Source organism: Hemicordylus capensis, chromosome 3 (assembly GCF_027244095.1).
Source record: "Hemicordylus capensis ecotype Gifberg chromosome 3, rHemCap1.1.pri, whole genome shotgun sequence".
NCBI lineage: Eukaryota > Metazoa > Chordata > Lepidosauria > Squamata > Cordylidae > Hemicordylus > Hemicordylus capensis.
Window position 1 is genome coordinate 349304709 of NC_069659.1, and position 20317 is coordinate 349325025.

A 20317-nucleotide genomic window follows, 5' to 3' on the forward strand; every position below is an offset into this window, starting at 1 on the left:
AATCTCCATTCTGGGTGACTCTGGGCCAGTCACTTCTCTCTCAGCCTAGCCTACTTCACAGGGTTGTTGTGAGAAGAAATAGAAGTATATCGTACACTGCTCTGGGCTCCTTGGAGGAAGAGCTGGATATAACATGTAAAATAAAGAAAGAAATAAAGATTTATTTCTGGTAAAATATGTTCAGCATGAGAGTGTTAATCTGAAACATACTATTATTTCTGTTTCAAAAACCTAAACCTGTGGACACAGCTGGTCCACCCAGAAATGCACTTTTCCCGTTCTCTGCCCTCCCTCCGTTATTTTTCGGGTGCCACCACCGGCGAGGAGGCGCTTGCAAGTGGTGGGCAGCTATTTGTTGCTCTTCTTTGCCCATGAGGACTGGAAACTTGGGGTGTTTGTTTGTAAACTCGAGCTGTGCCGAAGAAGACCCCGCCGTATTCCTGCCAGCTAAAAGAAGTCCGGAAGCAGCTGACGGTGAAAATTCACCGCCTGGGTGTGCCAGCCCGATGGGGCGGCAGAGCAGAGCAGCGCGAGCCGGGAGCGCGCAGCTGAAGCTCCATCGCCAGCGGCCAGCAGCCCTCCCGCTCCAAGGCAGCCTTCGAGCCAGCTCCGGATGACCTTCGCAGCAGCAGTAGCAGCCCCCGGCACTGCAGGGCCCCCTTTGCGCTGCGCGGCGTCGAGCTGAGCGCGCCGGCCGTGCAGCCGCCGCCGGTTCGCGCTCGCCTCTCTCTGCGCGCTGCGGCGGCGGCGGCGGCGGCAAGGAAGACGCCTCCCTCCGGGACCGGGTGGGTGCCCGCCTGCCTGCCTGCCTCTCTCTCGCCTCGTGGCGCGCAGGGCAGCAGGAGGCGCACTGCCCGCTCGCTGCCCCCGGGTGGAGAGGCTCAGCATGGCCCACGCGGCGAAGCCCGCTGCTGCTGCTGCCGCCGCCTCTGCCGCCACCGCCCGGCTCGTCGTCCCCAGCTAGCTGGGCGCGGAGCTAGGAGGAGAAGGAGGAGGCGGCAGCGCCCGGCCCCTCTTCGCCCATGATCGCCAGCATGAGCGTCGCGCTGCAGGACCTCGGCAACAACGTGAGTGGCGCCGGCCGGCTGCTAAATTCGGGGAAAGGAGGCGAAGGGGAAGCGGGGGGGGCCGGATTGGTCTGCGTGGAGTGTGGATGCGCGGGCGGGGCGCGCAGCCCGGCCCCAGGGCGCCGCCGGGGTGGAGGGGCGTCCTCCTCGCCACCTGTGCGCCCTGGACGAGAAATGCGCACGCGGGCGGGCGGGGGGATAAAAGGGGGAACTAGATCACCCTCCACTTTCTTTCTCTCCCCCTCCCCCCGCCCTCTGCTGTGCCGCCCGCCCCCCAATTGAAGGCGGAAAGAAAGCCTCGCTCTTGGTGCCGGGACCGCCACTCCCTTTCCGTCGGGTGGGGGTGCGGCGGGTTAGGTAGGCTGGGCTACCTGAGAGTAGCCTCCGTGGGTGGGGGCGCTTTTGGAGACCGATCCTGGATCTGCTTCCCTCGCCGCCACTACTATTTATTCTGTTTAACTGAAAGCAAGCCCCTGCCCTGCCGCCTTCAACGGGACTGCCCTCCCTCGCCCCCCCCCCATATCTGTGTGCCTAGGACTGGAGCCCGAACCTTACGGGAGAAAGTCGCCTTAGCTGCTGCGCCTCCTATATACAGCATCGGATCCGGATCCGTCCCTTCGGTCCATCCTCAGCATCCTAGGATTCACTTCCAAAAGGCTGGATTAGTCCTTGGCCAACATTCCGTGACCCATGGAATGGTGCTGGTACCGTCTCCAGAGCCAATGGTCCCTGCCTCCCCCCAGTTCCAAAACGTTAATCAGAGATGCACCCATAACCCCTCCGCTCCTTAACCAGGGTTTTGCGGGCATCAAGTGGCAGAGGTTGTTCTTGGGCTGTATCCGGGGGACCTTGTAGCAGCATCAAGGGAACATAGGAAGCTGCCGTATACTGAGTCAGACCATTGGCCCATCTAGCTTAGTATCGCCTGCACTGACTGGCAGCAGCCCTCCAAAGTTTCAGGCAGGAGCCTTTCCCAGGCCTACCTGGAGATGCGGCCAGCGGCTGAACCTGGGCCTTTCTGCATGCAAAGCAGATGCTCTCCCAGTGAGCTATGATCAGGTCCCCTTAATTAATTAATTAAAGGTCCAGTGCTAGGAGCCTGACAGGCTACAAAGATGGACTGGAGCTAACGTCTTTGGGAAGAAGCCTGCACTGGGAGTCTGTAGGGTCATGAGAACAACCCTGCACCGGTGGTCCTGGAGGGTCATTCTGAAACTCAGTCCGAGTCGATCCCTTTGGACAGGTTAAAATATGTTTTTCCAGAGGCGTAGCTCCATTAGTCGGTTGCAGGAACTACCCCGCAGTGCCCACAGTCAGTGTGATCAAAGAGAGTGGGTTAGGCTTTCGTGCATTTTGGTAGACTCTAACCTTTAGCCCTGGTGACTCCAGATATGGAAGCCAGAGGTGGTAGTTACTCAGGATTGTGTGTGCGCTTCATCAAGTGGATTGAGTTCCTGGAGTGAGCAGTGTTAATATGGCCCTATAACACCTAATGGTGCAGCGGGAAACTGACTTGATTAGCAAGCCAGAGGTTGCTGGTTTGAATCTCCGCTGGTATGTTTCCCAGACTGTGTTCCCCAGACTATGGGAAACACCTAGATCGGGCAGCAGCGATCTAGGAAGATGCTGAAAGGCATCATCTCACACTGCGCGGGAGCAGGCAATGGTCAACCCCTCCTGTATTCTAACAAAGACAACCACAGGGCTCTGTGGGCACCAGTAGTCGAAATTGACTTGACGGCACACTTTAGCTTTAACAACATAGGAAGTCACCTTCTGATGAGTCAGACCCTTGGTCTATCTAGCTTGGTATTGCCTGCACTGACTGGCAGCAGCCCTCCAAGGTTTCAGGCAGGGGTCTCTCCCAGGCCTATCTGGAGATGCTGCCAGATACCTGGGACCTTCTGCACGGCAAGCGGATGCTCTCTCGCGTAGCTGTGGCCCCTTTCCCAAAAATGACATACCTGGGTTGCCCATCCCTCTCTTAAGAACTTCACAATCTCAGGGCTCATGAAAAGTGTTCTTCTGCCCTCACCCTGCATGTTAAAACCAAGGTAGGCAGTGAACTAAAGGAACAAGCAAGGAGTGAATGAAGGGATGAGCTTATTTCTACAGCTGCTGAATGTGGGCTACAACTCCCATCATCCTCTGCGACAATGACCAAAAGCCATTGTGGCTCAGGATGATGGGAAACTGTAGTAATTACGGAAGAGAACTGGTCTTGTGGTCGCAAGCATGACTTGTCCCCTTTGCTAAGCAGGGTCTGCCCTGGTTGCATATGAATGGGAGACTTGATACGTGAGCACTGCAAGATATGGAGCCGCTCTGGGAAGAGCAGAAGGTTCCGAGTTCCGTCCCTGGCAGCATCTCCAAGATAGGGCTGAGAGAGACTCCTGCCTGCAGCCTTGGAGAAGCCGCTGCCAGACTGTGTAGACAATACTGAGCTAGATGGACCAAGGGTCTAACTCAGTATATGGCAGCTTCCTATGTCCCTATGTAGTCCAACAATATCTGGGAACTCAAGGTTGCAAACCCCTGCATTCGCCCATGTGAAAAAGGATGATCTCTTGCAACTACTGAAGCCACCTACCTGTTTGATTACAGTGACTGTGAAGGGAAATCCTAGTCACTTTCTGCTTCCTTGGCCAGTCCTAACGCATGCTTCTCCCTGGCTAAGCACAATCTGAGATTTGTGCACACACCATCCCCCTGCAAAGCCAAACTGAGAAGTTCAGGGTCCTTCTGTTCCTTATATACTCAGATACTAAGGTTGACCTGCTTCCTCCTACCTGGGTTCCTGGAAGCGAGGATCTCCTAGTGACCTGCTTTGCAGCAACTAAGAACGGTAGCCCGGTAGCCCTTAGGGATGTGTGGACCGGTCCGGCGATCCGGTGGTTTGGTCCGGGGGTTCGTGGTCGAACTGAACCACCCCCCGGTTCCGTCGGACCGGAACCGGACCACTAGGTCCGGTCTGGCAGGTCCGCAAAATTAAAAAAAATTTTTTTTTAAGTAAATGAAGTGTAGCCCCTTCAGGGGACTTGCTGAGGCCGCGGGGGGGGGGGGGCTGGGGTCCGCGTGGGTTCCCTCTCCCCCCACCGGCCTTCTTCATCACTGCCGCAGCTGGGTAAAGAAATCCTTTTCGGCCCTTTTGGGCCGCCGCAAGAGCGAACGGCCGCCATTTTGACGGCCGCCCTGCATGCGCAAATGCCCTCTGCGAGGCCATGGCTCTCTTCCGTGGCTCTCTTCCCAGAGCTCAGAGTGGTGTACCTGGTTATGTTTATCCTCACAACAATCCTGTGAGGTAGGTTAGGCTGAGAGATAAGTGACTGGCCCAGAGTCAGCCAGTGCGTTTCATGGCTGAAGGGGGAGTTGAACTTGGGTCTCCCCACCCAGTCCTAGTCCAGCACACTAACCACTACACCAGGCCTGCTCAACCTAGCCCCTCCCCAAGTTGTTTTTGGACTACAACTCCCATAATCCCCAGCCACAGTGGCCAATAGCCAGGGATTATGAGAGTTGTAGGCCAGCATCTCCAGGAGGGTCGAAGTTGAGCAGGCCTGCACCACACCATGCTGGCTCATGTGGCAAGTCAGGGAGTAAATGAAGGGAAAGCACTAAGAAAGAGGTGGGCTTCCGTCTGAGCTCAAGGGCACCTCTCCATCCAGCTTCAGCTCAAAATCTTTGTGTGCCAAATGCTGCTCTCTTGCACAACCCTCCTGCCCCTCGTCCCCTTTTTCTTAAAGCGAGAGCATCCTGCTGGCTCGCTGGTATCCCAGTCATCTGCTGCCTGAGGCAACTGTCTCCCCTAGCCTTATGGAAGGGCTGCTCCTGTTTCCATCAATGGCCAGAATGGCGACTCTCCTGGTGGCAGAGCGGCATTCTGAGGTCTTTGATAGTCAGGAGAACTATTCGCTGAATCCCGTTCACCAGCTCCTTTGAAATCTGGTTCCCTTCCCCTCCCTGAAGCAATGCTATGCCCGCACTCCATAGGTCAGTGTTCAGATGATCCGTGGTCCACTCCCCCTGACTGGTGCCATTTTCAATCTCTTTCCGTGGCTGCTCAGGGTTTCTTTTAGTTTCCCATTAATTTTTCGCCCCGCACAGAGCAACCTCTCTTGCTCCGCTCCTGCCCTGCAACACAATTAGCTTGGGATTCAGTGGTTGTGATGCGAAAGTCACTTATTCTCTTGTTAATTTTTGTACAGGCAGTTGTTCTGTGACAGGCTCCAGCCCGCCCAAGCTGCCATTTTGTATCTGACCCCACCTCTCCAAGCCACTCTTTCATGCTGGTAGTTCCCAAGGTTCAGCTATTTTTAAAAAAGCGTCGCTCCCAGAAGCCTTGTCTGCCCAGCCCTGTCCTAGAACACACCCACTGCTCTTCTAAGCCAGGGATTCTCAGCATTGGGTCCCCAGATGTTCTTGGACTTCAACTCCCATAATCCCTAGCCCCAGTGGCCTTTGGTTGGGGATTATGGGAGTTGAAGTCCAATGACATCTGGGGACCCAACATTGAGAATCCCTGTTCTAAGCTGTGCATTGCAAGGAAAGGTCAGTCGTAGTTGGCAAGGTGCCAGATTCCAGGAAATTGGTGTAATGCTGTAGGGATGGGCAGAGACACAGTCCTGGGTACTTTCCCCTACTCCAGGGTCTCAGCAGGGATGCAAAGCCCTTTGCTTTCTACATGGAAATAAGATGCTACTCTTGCTATTCCCATAGTGTGTTAACTGTGCCATTTCCTCTTCACAAGCCTCACAACCCCTGGGCATGCAGGCCTCAGAAGGATGGGGAGGGGGTTCTAAGCACCCTCCTCCATCTGCCAGGGAGAGGGAATGCCTTGCTCGTCCCTGGGAACCCAAACAGGCAGCCACCCCCTCCATCTCCACCGTCCTCCTCCTCATTGGCTTCAAGCCCATTCTAGATGTTCACAGGGTTGGCTGCCACCCCTCTTAGCCCCTTCCCTGCAATTCCCACCCTCCTGTATTCCTTAAAGGAGGGAGGGAGACCCCCCAGATGTTGTTGACTACAACCAGAGGCGTATCTAGGGAAAATAGTGCCTAGGACAAGCACTGAAATTGCGCCTCCTGTCCAAACATCTGACACCCATCTTTCAGATAACTTTATCATAATATTAGCTGAAAAATACAAGTCAAGCTCGTTAAACTTTTAATATTTCAAAAACTATTTAGCAGTGGACGTAGCCAGACCAAAAAATGCTGGAAAACTACACATTTCAGTATGCTGGGGGTCATGAAATACCCAAATACTATGTGGAGGTGTACTTGGAAAACTAAACAGAAGTGCCTATCTAATTCTCTACTGTGCATTGTAGCATCACTATTACATAAGTTTTAAAAATCAATGGAGAATTTGACTTTTCCCAGATACACTGAAAATAATTAAAGGATATGCAGAGTAAACTGTGTCACTGCTTGGAATATATTCTAGTCTTTCAGAAAGACAGTTAAAATGAGAGAAAGAGAGCAAGAAACTCCCAGTGGGCCTTAATACTAAGGATTTCACACTGATTCAAAGACAAACTCACCATTAATAGCCATATTATTAAGACATCACATTTAACTCACTTATCACAAGACGCAAAGTAAGAGCAAATGAATACAATCCTAGCTCATAAGCTTCAGCTCAGTATTCACAAGCCCTGATTCTCTGTACATAGTTCCAAACCAAATATGTGTACAGTGACTTATATTATATTATTTTTATTTTTACCTGTAGCCCCTTCGGGGTGCTTCCTAAAGGCTGGGGGGCGGGTCTGCAAAGATTCCCTCTCCCCGCGCTGGCCTCTAGGGCCTTGCAGGGACCATTTGAGCATGTGTCGTGGCCATTGTTTAAAATGTTTTTTTTTACATGGGCGCTAAAAACAGAGGCCATTTGAGCATGTGCAGTGGCCATTTTGTTTTCGGTGACCATTTTTAATTTTTTATTTATTTTAGAGAATGACGCCCCCCCCTTCAAGTGGCGCCCAGGGCACGTGCCCTGCCTGCCCTACCCTAGATATGCTCCTGACTACAACTCCCAGAATCCTCAGCCAAAGGCTGTTGCAGCTGGGGCTTCTGGGAGCTGTAGTCAACAACATCTGGAAATCCCTGTTACAGGGAACACTGATCCCAACAGTTACATACTCTAATTAAATATGGGACTATAATAGAGTTTATAAGCCGTTCTCCCTGTCTTCTGTTGGAAGGGGTATCCTCCACTCTTTGGGGTTGACTATCGGGACTGCTTTTCTGAGTGAATAACCAGCTGAGGTTCAAGCTCTGCAGGATTAGGAAAGAATCCTTGACTTCTTGTAGCAGAACCCCCAAATGATTGCATCTATCTAAGTGTGGGGTGTGGCCATTGGGGTGGGCGTGGTGGGGGGGCGTGGCTTTCGGCATGGGTGTGGCTATGGGGGCTGTCATGGAGAGTGCCTGCAGTTCTGAATTTGCGACTCACCACTGCCAGGAAAGCTTGTCTAACATGACCGGGGCATAGCTAGGGGAGAGAGGGCCTGTGTTTTCCCCTCTCTCTGGCAGCCCCTCGGAGTGAGGGAGATAATGGAGAAAATAGGGAGGGGTGGATCTGGGGGGCCCTCGGGAGCTGGGGGCCCCGGGTTCTTTGAGCCCTTTGGTTAATTATAGCTGCGCCCCTGGGCATGACCCATTTTCTCACTGAGGAAGGATGAACTTCCTAGAAACTTCAGGGTCCCCCCACCCCACCCCAAAAAGAACACAGTTTGAAAAACCCCTGCTGGAAATTCCCGGTTGGCTGGCTGGGGAATGTGAAAATGAGAAGATCAAAATGAGGACTGAGTCTGCAGTGGAAGGCTGAGCAACTGCACTGACCCTCCAGGCAGGGAAAGGAGGAGCCCAGGGAATCCTGAAACCGGAAAAGGATGAGCGAGGGAGAGAGAGAAGCAGACGCGTGCCGTGAGGGTGGGAGTGGATTTTTTAGAAAGTTTTCCAGGAGACGGGCATCCCTCAAGTTGGATGAGTGGGTGGAGGGGTGGGGGTTCCCTTGCTTCTCACTGCCAGCATGCTGGTGGTGAGGCATATGCGCAGATGCCAGCAGTTCCCAGGAACCGTCCTCAGCGACTCTGTTTTCCTTTTCCTACCAAGTGTTCACTCATCACAAAATCAAGCGTGTCTCCTGATTCAGCAAGGTGTCTTGTTTATTTGCAAACCCCTGGGCACCACGTGAGCTGAAGGTGACACCTTGGCGGGGCTTGGCGCTTTGCCGTGCAGACGCTGCGAAAGCCCAAGTGGAAATGTCATCTTGGTTTGAAAAGCTAGAATGGAAGGGCCATACCTTATTTATTATTTATCTGTGTAAACCACCCTGAGCCATTTTTGGAAGGGCGGAATAGAAATCAAATTATTATTATTATTATTATTATTATTATTATTAATAATAATAATAATAATAATTAATAATACAGCCTATATTCTGCGACGATATCTATAACAATTGACAATAAAATTCTGGCATCCCAGGTCCTTGGGAAGGACTCGATGTCTGGATAAACAAACCAGTCAATAACACCTGTCTGACTGTGTAAACAAGAAATAATAATAATATCACAAAATACAAAGATCTACAAATTGAAATGGAAAGGCTGTGGCAGAAAAAGACCAAAATAATCCCAGTGGTCATTGGCGCCCTAGGAGCAAATCCAAAACAACTTGAAGAGCACCTCAACACCATAGGGGCCACAGAAATCACCATCAGCCAATTACAAAAAGCAACTTTACTGGGAACAGCCTATATTCTGCGGCGATATCTATAACAACAGCAACAACATTGACAATAAAATTCAGCCATCCCAGGTCCTTGGGAAGGACCCGATGTCTGGATAAAACAAACCAGTCAATAACACCTGTCTGACTGTGTAAACAAGATAATAATAAAAACAACAACAACAACAACAACTGTCAGGGAAGGATGCAACTCAAGTTTCCATCTTCCAGCAAGCTGAGGCTGCAGCAAGCTAGAAAACCAGAGCTCTGCACCCTCAGAGCATCTGTGTTCATCTCATAGGGACATAGGAAGCTGTCATATACTGAGTCAGACCATAGGTCCAACTCGCTCAGTATTGCCTACACAGACTGGCAGTGGCTTCTCCAAGGTTGCAGGCAGGAATCTCTCTCAGCCCTATTTTGGAGATGCTGCCAGAGAGGGAATTTGGAACTTTCTGTGCTTCCCCAGAGCGGCTCCATCCCCTAAGGGGGATATCTTACAAGGGGAATATCTTACATTTCTAGTCTCCCATTCATATGCACCCAGGGCGGACCCTGCTTAGCTAAGGGGACAAGTCATGCTTGCTACCACAAGGCCAGCTCTCCTCCCAGCTCAGTGGGGTGTTAACTCTGAAACCTAATGATGGCTAGTTTTGGCCATGCTGCTAACATCAGCAGCGATAACCTGACTGACCTCCAAGCCTGAGCTGGTGCGTCCGTTCACCTCTTCCAAATTACAGAACCATTGTTGAGAAAGATTCCACAGCAGCCTGGGTGGGCAACTAAATGTGGTGATCAAATAAAATCAGTGAAACTTGGGATGAAAGGAAGTGGCAGAAGGACTCTTGTGCTGACTGAGCTGCTTGAGTCGCATGAATATCAGGGCACTGCAGGCCTTGGGCGGAATGGAAGGTTTGTCCACTTCTGTAGCAGGCAGCCTTGAAGCCATCTTGCCATCCAGTGGTTCTTGGACTGGGGACCTGCACGATCCCGACCCCTGCTGGACACTCTGGGTACTGCATGAGTTCTCGCCGTATACAGTTGCTCAGTCGCTGACATCCTGACTACATTATTCAGTAGTACTGTACTACTCGGTCAGGAGTTCCTCTAAAGGACTACTAAAATTTTTAATAGGACTTCCTCAAGTAAATTGAGTCAGGATGTCAGCCAGTGTTTCTCAGACTTCTGCTTTCGACTGTAATCCTAAATGTGCTTGCAAGGGAATAAGCCCCACGGAACGCAATAGGGATTACTTCTGAGTTAGCATGAAGAGGATTGTGTGGTTAGAGGAAAGGTAAGGGTTGCCATGCCACTCCCTGCAACTCTGTATGCGTTCTGGGCATGCATTCTGACTAAAAGAAGGTCCTCCAAGACCACGAGATTTTCAGGATTATTTATTTATTTATTTAGAATATTTCTATACCGCCCAAAACTTGCATCTCTGGGCAGTTTTACGATTAAAATCATTTAGATGCTGTGCTCCGATCACACCCCTGCAGAGGCAGACAGAGTTATCCACGTTCTGCTGTAGGCGGTTTGAAAGGAGGCAAAGTCGGAAGAGGCAGAGGCAGAGCAAACATCTCGTCTGATCTCAGAAGCTAAGCAGGCTCAGTCCTGGTTAGTACTTGGATGGGAGACTGCCTGGGAATACCAGGTGTTGTAGGCTTTTGAAGAGAGCTGGTCTTGTAGTAGCAAGCATGACTTGTCCCCTTAGCTAAGCAGGGTCCACCCTGGTTGCAGATGAATGGGAGACTAGAAGTGTGAGCACTGGAAGATATTTCCCTCAGGGGGTGGAGCCGCTCTGGGAAGAGCGGAAGGTTCCAAGTTCCCTCCCTGGTAGCATCTCTAAGATAGGCTGAGAGAGATTCCTGCCTGCAACCTTGCAGGAGCCGCTGCCAGTCTGAGAAGACAATACTGAGCTAGATAGACCAATGGTCTGACTCAGTATATGGCAGCTTCCTATGTTCCTTGCTCCATGAGAGGGTACTTTGGGTTCACCAGAATCTTTAATTTATTTATTTCCAGTGGCACAGACGGGCACCATTCTCTTGCTGCTTGGGAATTGCAGCATGCACCTATACCTTTACTGAGCACTAGGGGACACTGTATCATTGCCCTCCATTCTATGGCCCCATTCTGTTGGGCGCAGGGGGAGCCCAGCAGGAAGCACCATGCAGCTAATGCTGCTGCCCTGCGAGCCTGACCAGAAGGGAGGACCTAACAGAACTCAAAAAGCTCCCAAGCTCCCAGTCTTTTCTGCCAAGGCCCCCTTGAAGGCTTTACTTCCCCTTTCCCTGGGGCAGCCTCCAGCTTAGTCTTTGGTGCTCTCCTGCCCAGCTGGCCAGAGGAGCTCTCTCCCTAGACTCCCCGATTCCATGGGACTGTCCTACAGAGAGAGATCTCTGCTATGGGTGGTGGAGAGATTGCAGCTGCTGTTGCTGTTGGTCCCAGAAGGTTTTCATTTCCCCCCAGACGGTCTCATCCTCACCCTAGTCCCCCCCGCCCACATCTGACCAGTTCTGAAACCAGACATCCTCTGGGCTTGATTCTGAGGGTAATCTTGATTCTGGATGGCCTGCTGTTTGGTGCGGGCTAAAAGGTCTGTGCCTGGCTGTGCAAACATGTAATTTGATTTCACAAGCTATCCCTCCCCGCCCTTCTCTTCTCTTCTCTTCTCTTCTCTTCTCTTCTCTTCTCTTCTCTTCTCTTCTCTTCTCTTCTCTTCTCTTCTCTCTCTCTCATACACAATCAGTCCAGTTTTTCTAGCCCTCATGTCTCCGGAGAGAAAACTGGAAGATCTGTGGACAGTGTTAGAAGGCATAAAACCACAGGAGGTCTATACGGCAATACAGAAAAATGATGCTTTCTTTCTCTACCATTGGATCCAATTATCTTTATACCTGGGGCCCCACCAGATGTCTCCCTTTTAACAGACCATAACGAACTAGTTGCAATTCTCTTAATGGCAGCTAAGATCGAAATAACCGTGTGTTGGGAAAGGGGGAAAAACCCTCCAGATATCAAGAATTGGTTCAATAGAATTTAGGATATGTTAATTATGGATAAGAAATGAATACAATGAATATTTATATACCACTTTTCAAGAGGAGTTCTCAAAGCAGATTACAAATAAATACAACTGCATAAATACAACTATAAATACAACAAAATAAATACAAATACAAAATAAATACAATAAATACAAATAAATACAATAAATACAAATAAATAAAATAAATAAAATAAATACAAATAAAATAAATACAAATAAATAAATAACTATTTATTATTTATAAATAAATACAAAATAAATACAAATAAAATAAATACAAAAATACAATATTTAATGTAGTTAAATACAACTACATTATGTAATGTAAATAAATACAACTTATTTATAAATAAATAAAATAAATACAACTGTGCTGGGACGGGCACAGAGCATCTGCACCTCTAATTCCCCCGGCCGCTGCCACTTTCTCCCCCCACCCCACCGCGGTGGCTGCTGCCTCCGGGCAAACAGAACGAGAAGGAGGCTACACTGCCCTCTACGCTGCCTGCCTGGCCGTTCTTCATTCGGCCTCAGTGGGGGCCGATCTGATATTTGGCCGGCAGGCGGGCCCGGAGAAGGAGGCTGCACCACCCTCTCTGCCGCCTGCTCGGTCGGTCTCCTTGGGTAGCACTATCCAGGTGTGGCAGCAGGGCAGCAGTTTCTTTTCCCCAACCTACCCGCCCCCGCCGTGGTCAGCAGCACCTGGGCTGTCTAGGCACTCAATTACTTTCCACCTGCCCACGCCTTATTTCCTTTGCCCACAGTTGCTCACAAATTCTCGCAAGAGCTGTCACGCATGGGATTAGCAACAGGTACACCTTAGAGAAATATATAGATAGAAAGCAACCTGTCCCCAAAGGGCTCAAATCTAAAAACTGGCCCTATCCACCTCCAGCACAGTACCTCCAGGGACTGTTGCTGGTGTCTATCTTAGGTTTCTTTTAGACCGTGAGCCCTTTGGGGACAGGGATCCATCTTATTTATTTATTATTTCTCTGTGTAAACTGCCCTGAGCCATTTTTGGAAGGGTGGTATAGAAATCGAATAAATAATACTAATAATAATACTAATAAATAAATAAATAAATAAATAACAACAACAACAACCCCCAGTGAGGCACTACCTTGGCGTGGTTGTGGGGCTTGCATGCTCTGTGGAAGGTGAGAGCTATGCTAGAGGTCCAACCATACTGGACAGGTCTCACCAGAGGAGCCAGACAAAGAGTGCCTCTCCCATCAACAATATGGTGAGACGTAACTTTAATAAATCTATACCGGATCGGTCGTCGCCCGGGTCAACAAGGACCGCGCCAGGTGCTATAGTCCCTGGACATCTGGTGGCAAGTGGGCAACAGGACTCAGGATCTTCAGTTGAGCAACCAGGGCTGAAGACAGCAAAGTTACTGGAAGAAACGTCACTTAACCAAAAAACAACAACGAAAAATGCCAACAAGGAAATAATGATCTGCTATTACAAGTCTAGTCCAACTAGAAGAGGTTATTTTAAAAGAATGTATCAAATTTGGAAAGAGAAGCATCCAGATACAGAAATAACAGAACAAAGGCTAGCAGACCAGAGAAGATTCATAATAAGAAATAAAGTATTCACAGGAGTTGAGCTGGAAGAACTGCAAAGAGCAACAGAGGCTCAAGATATGGAAGAAGAATTACCACCAACTGAAGAAGTTGCTCAGGCGCAGGTGGAGGAGGTGGAGGAAATCGAGGATGCCACTGTTGCTGAACTGTTTCAAAATCAAAACCAGGCAACCGCCCCTTTGCCTTCACCTCAGAAACCCAAATACCGTTTAACAGAAAAGCAACAAGAACTAAAGCAAAAAATAACTGAGCACATGAACCAAACAACCACCAGAGTTCAACTTCCAGCTCTAAAAACAGTTGTCAAAAAACAACTTGCTCAGGCATGTCAATGCTGCACTTGCAGAAATATCAACCAATAATTTGCAAGAAACAAACCAACTAATGTACAGTGCAGCAACAATAACAACACAAGAGCTCGGATATAAGATCAGTGGACCTGTAAAAAAAGAAAGCAGTACATCACCTAAATGGAAGATTAGATTAGAAAATAAAATCTCCAGGCTTAGATCAGATGCTAGTAAATTGAAAGATATGAAAGACAAGCTGAAGAATGAAAACACCAAACAGTATCTGATCCAAAAATACCACCTAGATTCAAGGAAAATTAGAGAAGTCCTGGAAATAATAAAGCAGCAAATAACAGCGGTGTCAAATAAGATTAGCAGATATGAAGCCAGAATTACACAACACAGGCAGAATCTCCAATTCCAGTCGAATCAGAGACGTTTCTACCAAAGCATAGAAGGAGAAACTGCAAGAAACCTAGAAACACCAAATAAAGAAGAAACAGTGCAATTCTGGGGGAAATTATGGAACAATCCAATAGATTATAATACAAAAGCAGGCTGGATGAAAGAGGTCAAAAAATGTAACCAACAAATGCAAGATCTAATAATAACACCAGAATTAATAAGTGAAAGAGTAAAGAAAATTAAAAATTGGACTGCTCCAGGCGACGATGAACTGCATGGCTTTTGGCTTAAACACCTAACAAGCCTTCATAAACAACTATCAAAACAGTTCAATCACATTTTGCAAGGAGGTGATATTGAACAATGGCTAACAACTGGGAAAACTCATCGCATCATGAAAGACCCAGCAAAAGGTGCAGTTCCAAGTAATTATAGACCGATAACCTGCCTGCCAACCATGTTCAAATTATTAACTGGAATAATAGCAGATGAAGTCATGCAACACTTATTAACTAACAAACAGCTTCCAGTTGAACAGAAAGGAAATTGCCCAAACACCAGAGGCACAAAAGACCAGCTGCTGATTGACAAAATTATTTTAGAAAACTGCAAGAGAAGAAAAACCAATCTAAGTGTTGCATGGATTGACTACAAGAAAGCCTTTGATTCATTGCCTCACACATGGATACTAAAATGTTTAGAAACAACTGGTGTCAGCAAAAACATTCAGATATTTATTTAAAAAGCAATGAGCATGTGGAGTACAAAGTTAACAATCAATGGCGAGACACTTGGACAGGTTAGCATTAGAAGAGGCATTTTCCAAGGGGACTCACTATCCCCTCTGTTGTTTGTAATTGCCATGACCCCACTTTCACAAATACTAAACAAAACAGGCCGCGGATACCAAACATCTAAAACATCCAGTAAAATCAACCATCTGCTGTACATGGACGATCTGAAGTTGTATGGAAAGTCCCAGTCAGAAATCGAATCACTGCTAAACACTGTCCGTATATTCAGTAGCGATATAGCAATGGAGTTTGGACTAGACAAGTGTGCTGCTTTAATAATGAAAAGAGGAAAAATAAGAAAAACAGAAGGAATAGAACTGCCCAATGGAAGCAAGATCAAGAACCTGGAAGAGAGCACATTACAAATACTTGGGCATTCTCCAGGCTGATAACATCGCACACACTGAAGTTAAAAGAAAAATAGGAAGTGAATACATCAGGAGAGTTAGAAAAATCCTCAAGTCCAAACTCAATGGCGGGAACACCATAGCAGCCATAAACACCTGGGCTATACCTGTTATCAGATACACTGCAGGAATAATAGACTGGACCCAGGCAGAGCTAGAGACGCTAGATTGTAAGACCAGGAAAATCATGACCATCAATCATGTTCTGCACCCCCGCAGTGATGTCGATAGGCTATACCTCCCTCGCAGCTCAGGCGGAAGAGGAATGCTGCAAGTCCATCAAACAGTAGAGGAGGAGAAAAGAGGCCTTGAAGAATATATCAAGGACAGTGAAGAAGATGCACTTCAAATGGTCAATAACGCAAAACTATTCAACACCAATGAAACAAAGCAGGCCTACAAGAAAGAACAAGTCAAGAACCGAGCAGAAAAATGGAAAAATAAGCCCCTTCATGGTCAATATTTGCACAATATAAGTGGAAAATCAGACATCACCAAGACCTGACAATGGCTTAAGAATGGCAACTTGAAGAAAGAAACAGAGGGTTTAATACTGGCTGCGCAAGAACAGGCACTAAGAACAAATGCAATAAGAGCAAAAGTCGAAAAATCCACAACAAACAGCAAGTGCCGCCTTTGTAAAGAAGCAGATGAAACCGAGGACCACCTAATCAGCTGTTGTTAAAAGATCGCACAGACTGACTACAAACAAAGGCATGACAAGGTAGCAGGAATGATACACTGGAACATCTGCAAAAAATACAAGCTACCTGTAGCCAAAAATTGGTGGGACCATAAAATTGAAAAAGTTGAAGAAAATGAAGATGTAAAAATATTATGGGACTTCTGACTACAAACAGACAAGCATCTGCCACACAGTACACCAGATATCACTGTAGTCGAGAAGAAAGAAAAACAAGTCAAAATAATCAACATAGCAATACCAGGGGATAGCAGAATAGAAGAAAAAGAAATAGAAAAAATACAAATTCACCAAATACAAAGATCTACAGTTTGAAATTGAAAGGCTGTGGCAGAAAAAGACCAAAATAATCCCAGTGGTAATTGGCGCCCTGGGTGCAGTTCCAAAAGACCTTGAAAAGCACCTCAACACCATAGGGGCCACAGAAATCACCATCCGCCAGTTACAAAAAGCAGTTTTACTGGGAACAGCCTATATTCTGCGACAATATCTATAACCATTGACCATAAAATTCAACCATCCCAGGTCCTTGGGAAGGACTCGATGTCTGGATAAAACAAACCAGTCAATAACACCTGTCTGACTGTGTAAAGAAGAAATAATAATAATAAATAAGAAAGAAACATAAGATAGACACTAGCAACAGCCACTGGAGAGAATCTGTGCTGGGGCTGGATAGGGCCCTTTGCGCTCCCCCTGCTAAATGAAGAGAACCACTACTCTTTGCAGATTATAAAGAAATCAACTCCCAATCTAAGGATGACTTTTTTACCACATTGGATTCCTTAAATTTCATTGATACATTTCAAATAATGCATTCTAGACTGGACGGCTTAAAATCCATCTTCATTTACAGTATCAACAACTTAGCAAAATGTCTTATAAACCTGCAAAACATTATGATGAACATACATCACTTGTGATCAGGGATGACAAGGACTGTTCTTCTTTGTTCTATATTTGTTCTTTTGCATTGTAAAAATTCCAAAATCAATAGTTTTTAATACAAGAAATAAAACCAGAGGGGTCTGAGTAGAGCGGCACTCCAGCAGGACCCAACAGTGGTCCTGTCTACCTCATTGCTAATACTTGGTAGCCCTTTTTAGACTTTTGGAGCTAGCCAGTATTAGGGACAAACTAGACCAAGGGGGTCCCAACTCTGGCCCCCCAGCTGTTTTTGGCCTACAAGTCTCATCAGCCTCAGTCACAGTGGCTGGTAGCCAGGGATCATGGGAGTTGTAGGCTGGCAAGAGCTGGAGTATCAATGGCTACTAGTCGGAGGGCTATAGGCCACCTCCAGCCTCAAAGGCAGGATGCCTCTAAGTGGTACCAGTTGCAGGGGAGTAACAGCAGGAGGGAGGGCATGCCCCTTTCAACTCCTGCCTGTGGCTTCCAGCGGGCATCTGGTGGGCCACTGTGTGAAACAGGATGCTGGACTAGATGGGCATTCTTGGGCTTGATCCAGCAGGGCTGTTCTTATGTTCTTATGGAGGGCTGCAGTTGGACACTCCTGAACTTGACCGTAAACCTATTGCAGCCGTTCCCAGCTTTGGATCCCCAAATGTATGCATTTATTTATTGGTTGCATTTATATACTAGCTTTCTGCCCTGACCGAGATCCCCAATGTGGTTGCAATATTTAAAAAGCAAAGGAGCTTTTCTTGTGATCTGTGAGAAGAGCTCGGGGGCGGTCTGCGGGAAAGACGGGTCTAGTCTACCTTCTCCACAGATGATCTTCTGTTCTTCCCTGGGCAGGCGGGTCGCCTGCGTCTCGCCCAGCAGCTCTGGGGGTCAGGTTGCCGGGACGGGCTGCTGCGTGTCACCCCACCCCCAGGATTCCCAATAATGTGCCCTCCAAATGTGCGGTGCATTACTGGAATCCCCCCTCCCCTGACTGAGTGTACCAGCCTGCTGCAAGCAGCCGCGACTGACACACGATCAAAAAAATGAAGTTTAAAAAATTTGTTAAAACCTCATTTTAGCAGGAGGCTACTTTGGCAGGTTTGCCACCATGTAGCCACCGGGATCGGGCATTCACATGAGTGTGCAAAACCGGGCTGGGCTCCCTTAGCCCAGTTTTGCACGCCCATGTGAATAGCCTCAGAATGTTACAAAAGATCTAAAAAGCAGTGAGGCCATTGCTAAAGTCTACTGACTTGGTAGAGCTGTCAACCTTGGGCTCATAGCAATATGTTAATGTCAATTAACATATTGGCATCAAAATATGTCAATTTTAATTCATGGCTGATTTTCAAATTGTTAAATTGTTTTAAGTTTTTGTATATATTTTAACTTGTTTTATACTATTGTAAACTGCCCAGAGATGAAAGTTTGGGGTGGTATACAAATGTAATTAATAGATACATAGATAGATAGATAGATAGATAGATAGATAGTAGGAGTGTGATGCTGTAAGTCTAGGGGTTGCCAACCTTTTTAAAACAAGTATAACTCTTCTGTACAATTCTTCAGCTCAGGCATCCTATAGAGATTTTTTACTCTGTAGGTATGTGAGTGTACATACAAATCTAAATGTAATGACAAAGGCATGTGTGTGTATGTATATGTATATGTATGTGTGTGTGTATACGCACCATAGTCATGACATTTAAATACACACACACATATATATACATATACATACCACTTTTCAACAGTAAGTTCCCAAAGCAGTTTACACAGAGAAATAAAAATAAATAAAGATGGATCCCTGTCCCCAAAGGGCTCACAGTATAAAAAGAAACCTAAGGTAGATACCAGCAACAGCCACTGGAGGGATGCTGTGCAGGGGCTGGATAAGGCCAGTTGCTCTCCTCCTGCTCAGAAGGGAAACTAACTTAGTGTGGCTGTGAGTCATTGAGGCTCTACACACGATTGGTGTGGGGAGCATAATAGGGTTTGGCAGAGAGAGCAGGTCAAGCCCGCTCTTCCCGCACATGTGTGGCTAGCCCGCCCGGGGCAGCCGATCACACAACTACCGGCTCCGTCACGGAGCTGGTAGGGACGGTGGGTATTGGGGGCCGCCTGGCCCCTAGAAGTTCCAGGATGCCCCGTGTGAGTGTGCGGGGCATTTTGGGGAGACCTGTGAGGCCGGGAGGCATGCTGTTGCCTCCAGGTCAGGGGTCTACTTGTGAGTCGCTGCGGCGTGGAGCTGCGCCATGGCGGCTCAGTCAACTAAACGGGGTTAGCGGAGTACTTGCTCCACTAACCTCATTTAAGGGGGTTGGAATTAAGCAGGCTATCCACCCGGAGCTGCACACTTTCCATTGTGTGAATGACCTCAGCAACTGTCTCCGTAACTGTTAAATTTGTTTTTTTAATATATTCATGTGTATACGTACACAAATTAAAATGTTACAGATATGAGACAGGCTACTCCAGTCACTGACTTACATCCCGTCTAAATTACTCACGAGTACTCCCTATGAAATTAATGGGACTGATAAACTTGTCCTATTAATTTCATTGGGAGTATGCATGAGTAACATTGTCTGGATGTAAACCCAGCTCTTTCCCACAGCTCTTTTCAATTGTGTGAATGACCTCAGTGACTCACAGCCACACTAAGTTAGTTGTAAGCAGTTTTATTGGAATTAATGGGACAAGTTTACTTGTCCCATTAATTTCAATGGGAATGCTCAGTGCTAATTTTCTGAAGCCTGTCAGTCAGGCTGAAGGGAGGGGAATGCTGAGCTTCAGCACCTAGCCAGCCATTCAGGAGCAGAGGAGGAGGGTCTTCACTCTCCTTCCTCAGCAGACACTTATCACTGAGGATGCGTGGGCTTCAGGCTGCTGATGCTCAGGGCACTTTCCAGATTAGACCCTGCAACGGGGTCACGACGTTTCTCCAAAGTGTGCTTCCACATTTCCTGTGTTGTGACGCCGTAGTCCCTATGCTGTCAGCAGGGTGCCGCTCGCATTTCGGATGTCTTGTTTCGGATTTAATCGCTGCGATTTATTGCTATAACATTGTATGTCCGGCATAAAAAGGTTGTTCGTTTTCATGAGACTGCTCCCCCTGCTGGTAGCTTTGCTATCTACGTTTTGAATGTGATTTGCCTGAACCGAAGCATTTTGCCGCTGTTGAGCGGGTAATTCAGAAAGCGCCCAAGAAGCTTTTCACATGGGGCTTTTGAAGCCCTTTAACTCACATCACCTCTGGAATGGAGGGTTTGCATTCACATATCGGCTAGATTTACCCGAAAGTCTCTGCGAGTTACCAGGGAGCGTTCACATACAATTCAGGTTATTCACTGTGCGTTAGAGTGTAG

The 20317-nt window shown here is 47.8% G+C and overlaps 1 protein-coding gene across 3 annotated transcripts in view; it reads left to right on the forward strand.

Annotated features, from left to right (window-relative positions):
* Window positions 1–416: 416 nt before the first annotated feature.
* The window catches only part of ECE2 (endothelin converting enzyme 2), a 67369-nt gene continuing 47468 nt past the window's right edge, over window positions 417–20317 (forward strand). The window contains exon 1 of one of the 3 annotated variants that reach the window (XM_053305489.1): window positions 417–1067. In XM_053305489.1, the coding sequence (XP_053161464.1) occupies window positions 1023–1067 (45 nt within the window). In that variant the 5' untranslated portion in view covers window positions 417–1022. The remainder of the gene's footprint in view (window positions 1068–20317) is intronic. The other 2 variants (XM_053305488.1, XM_053305485.1) reach the window with 2 other exon arrangements.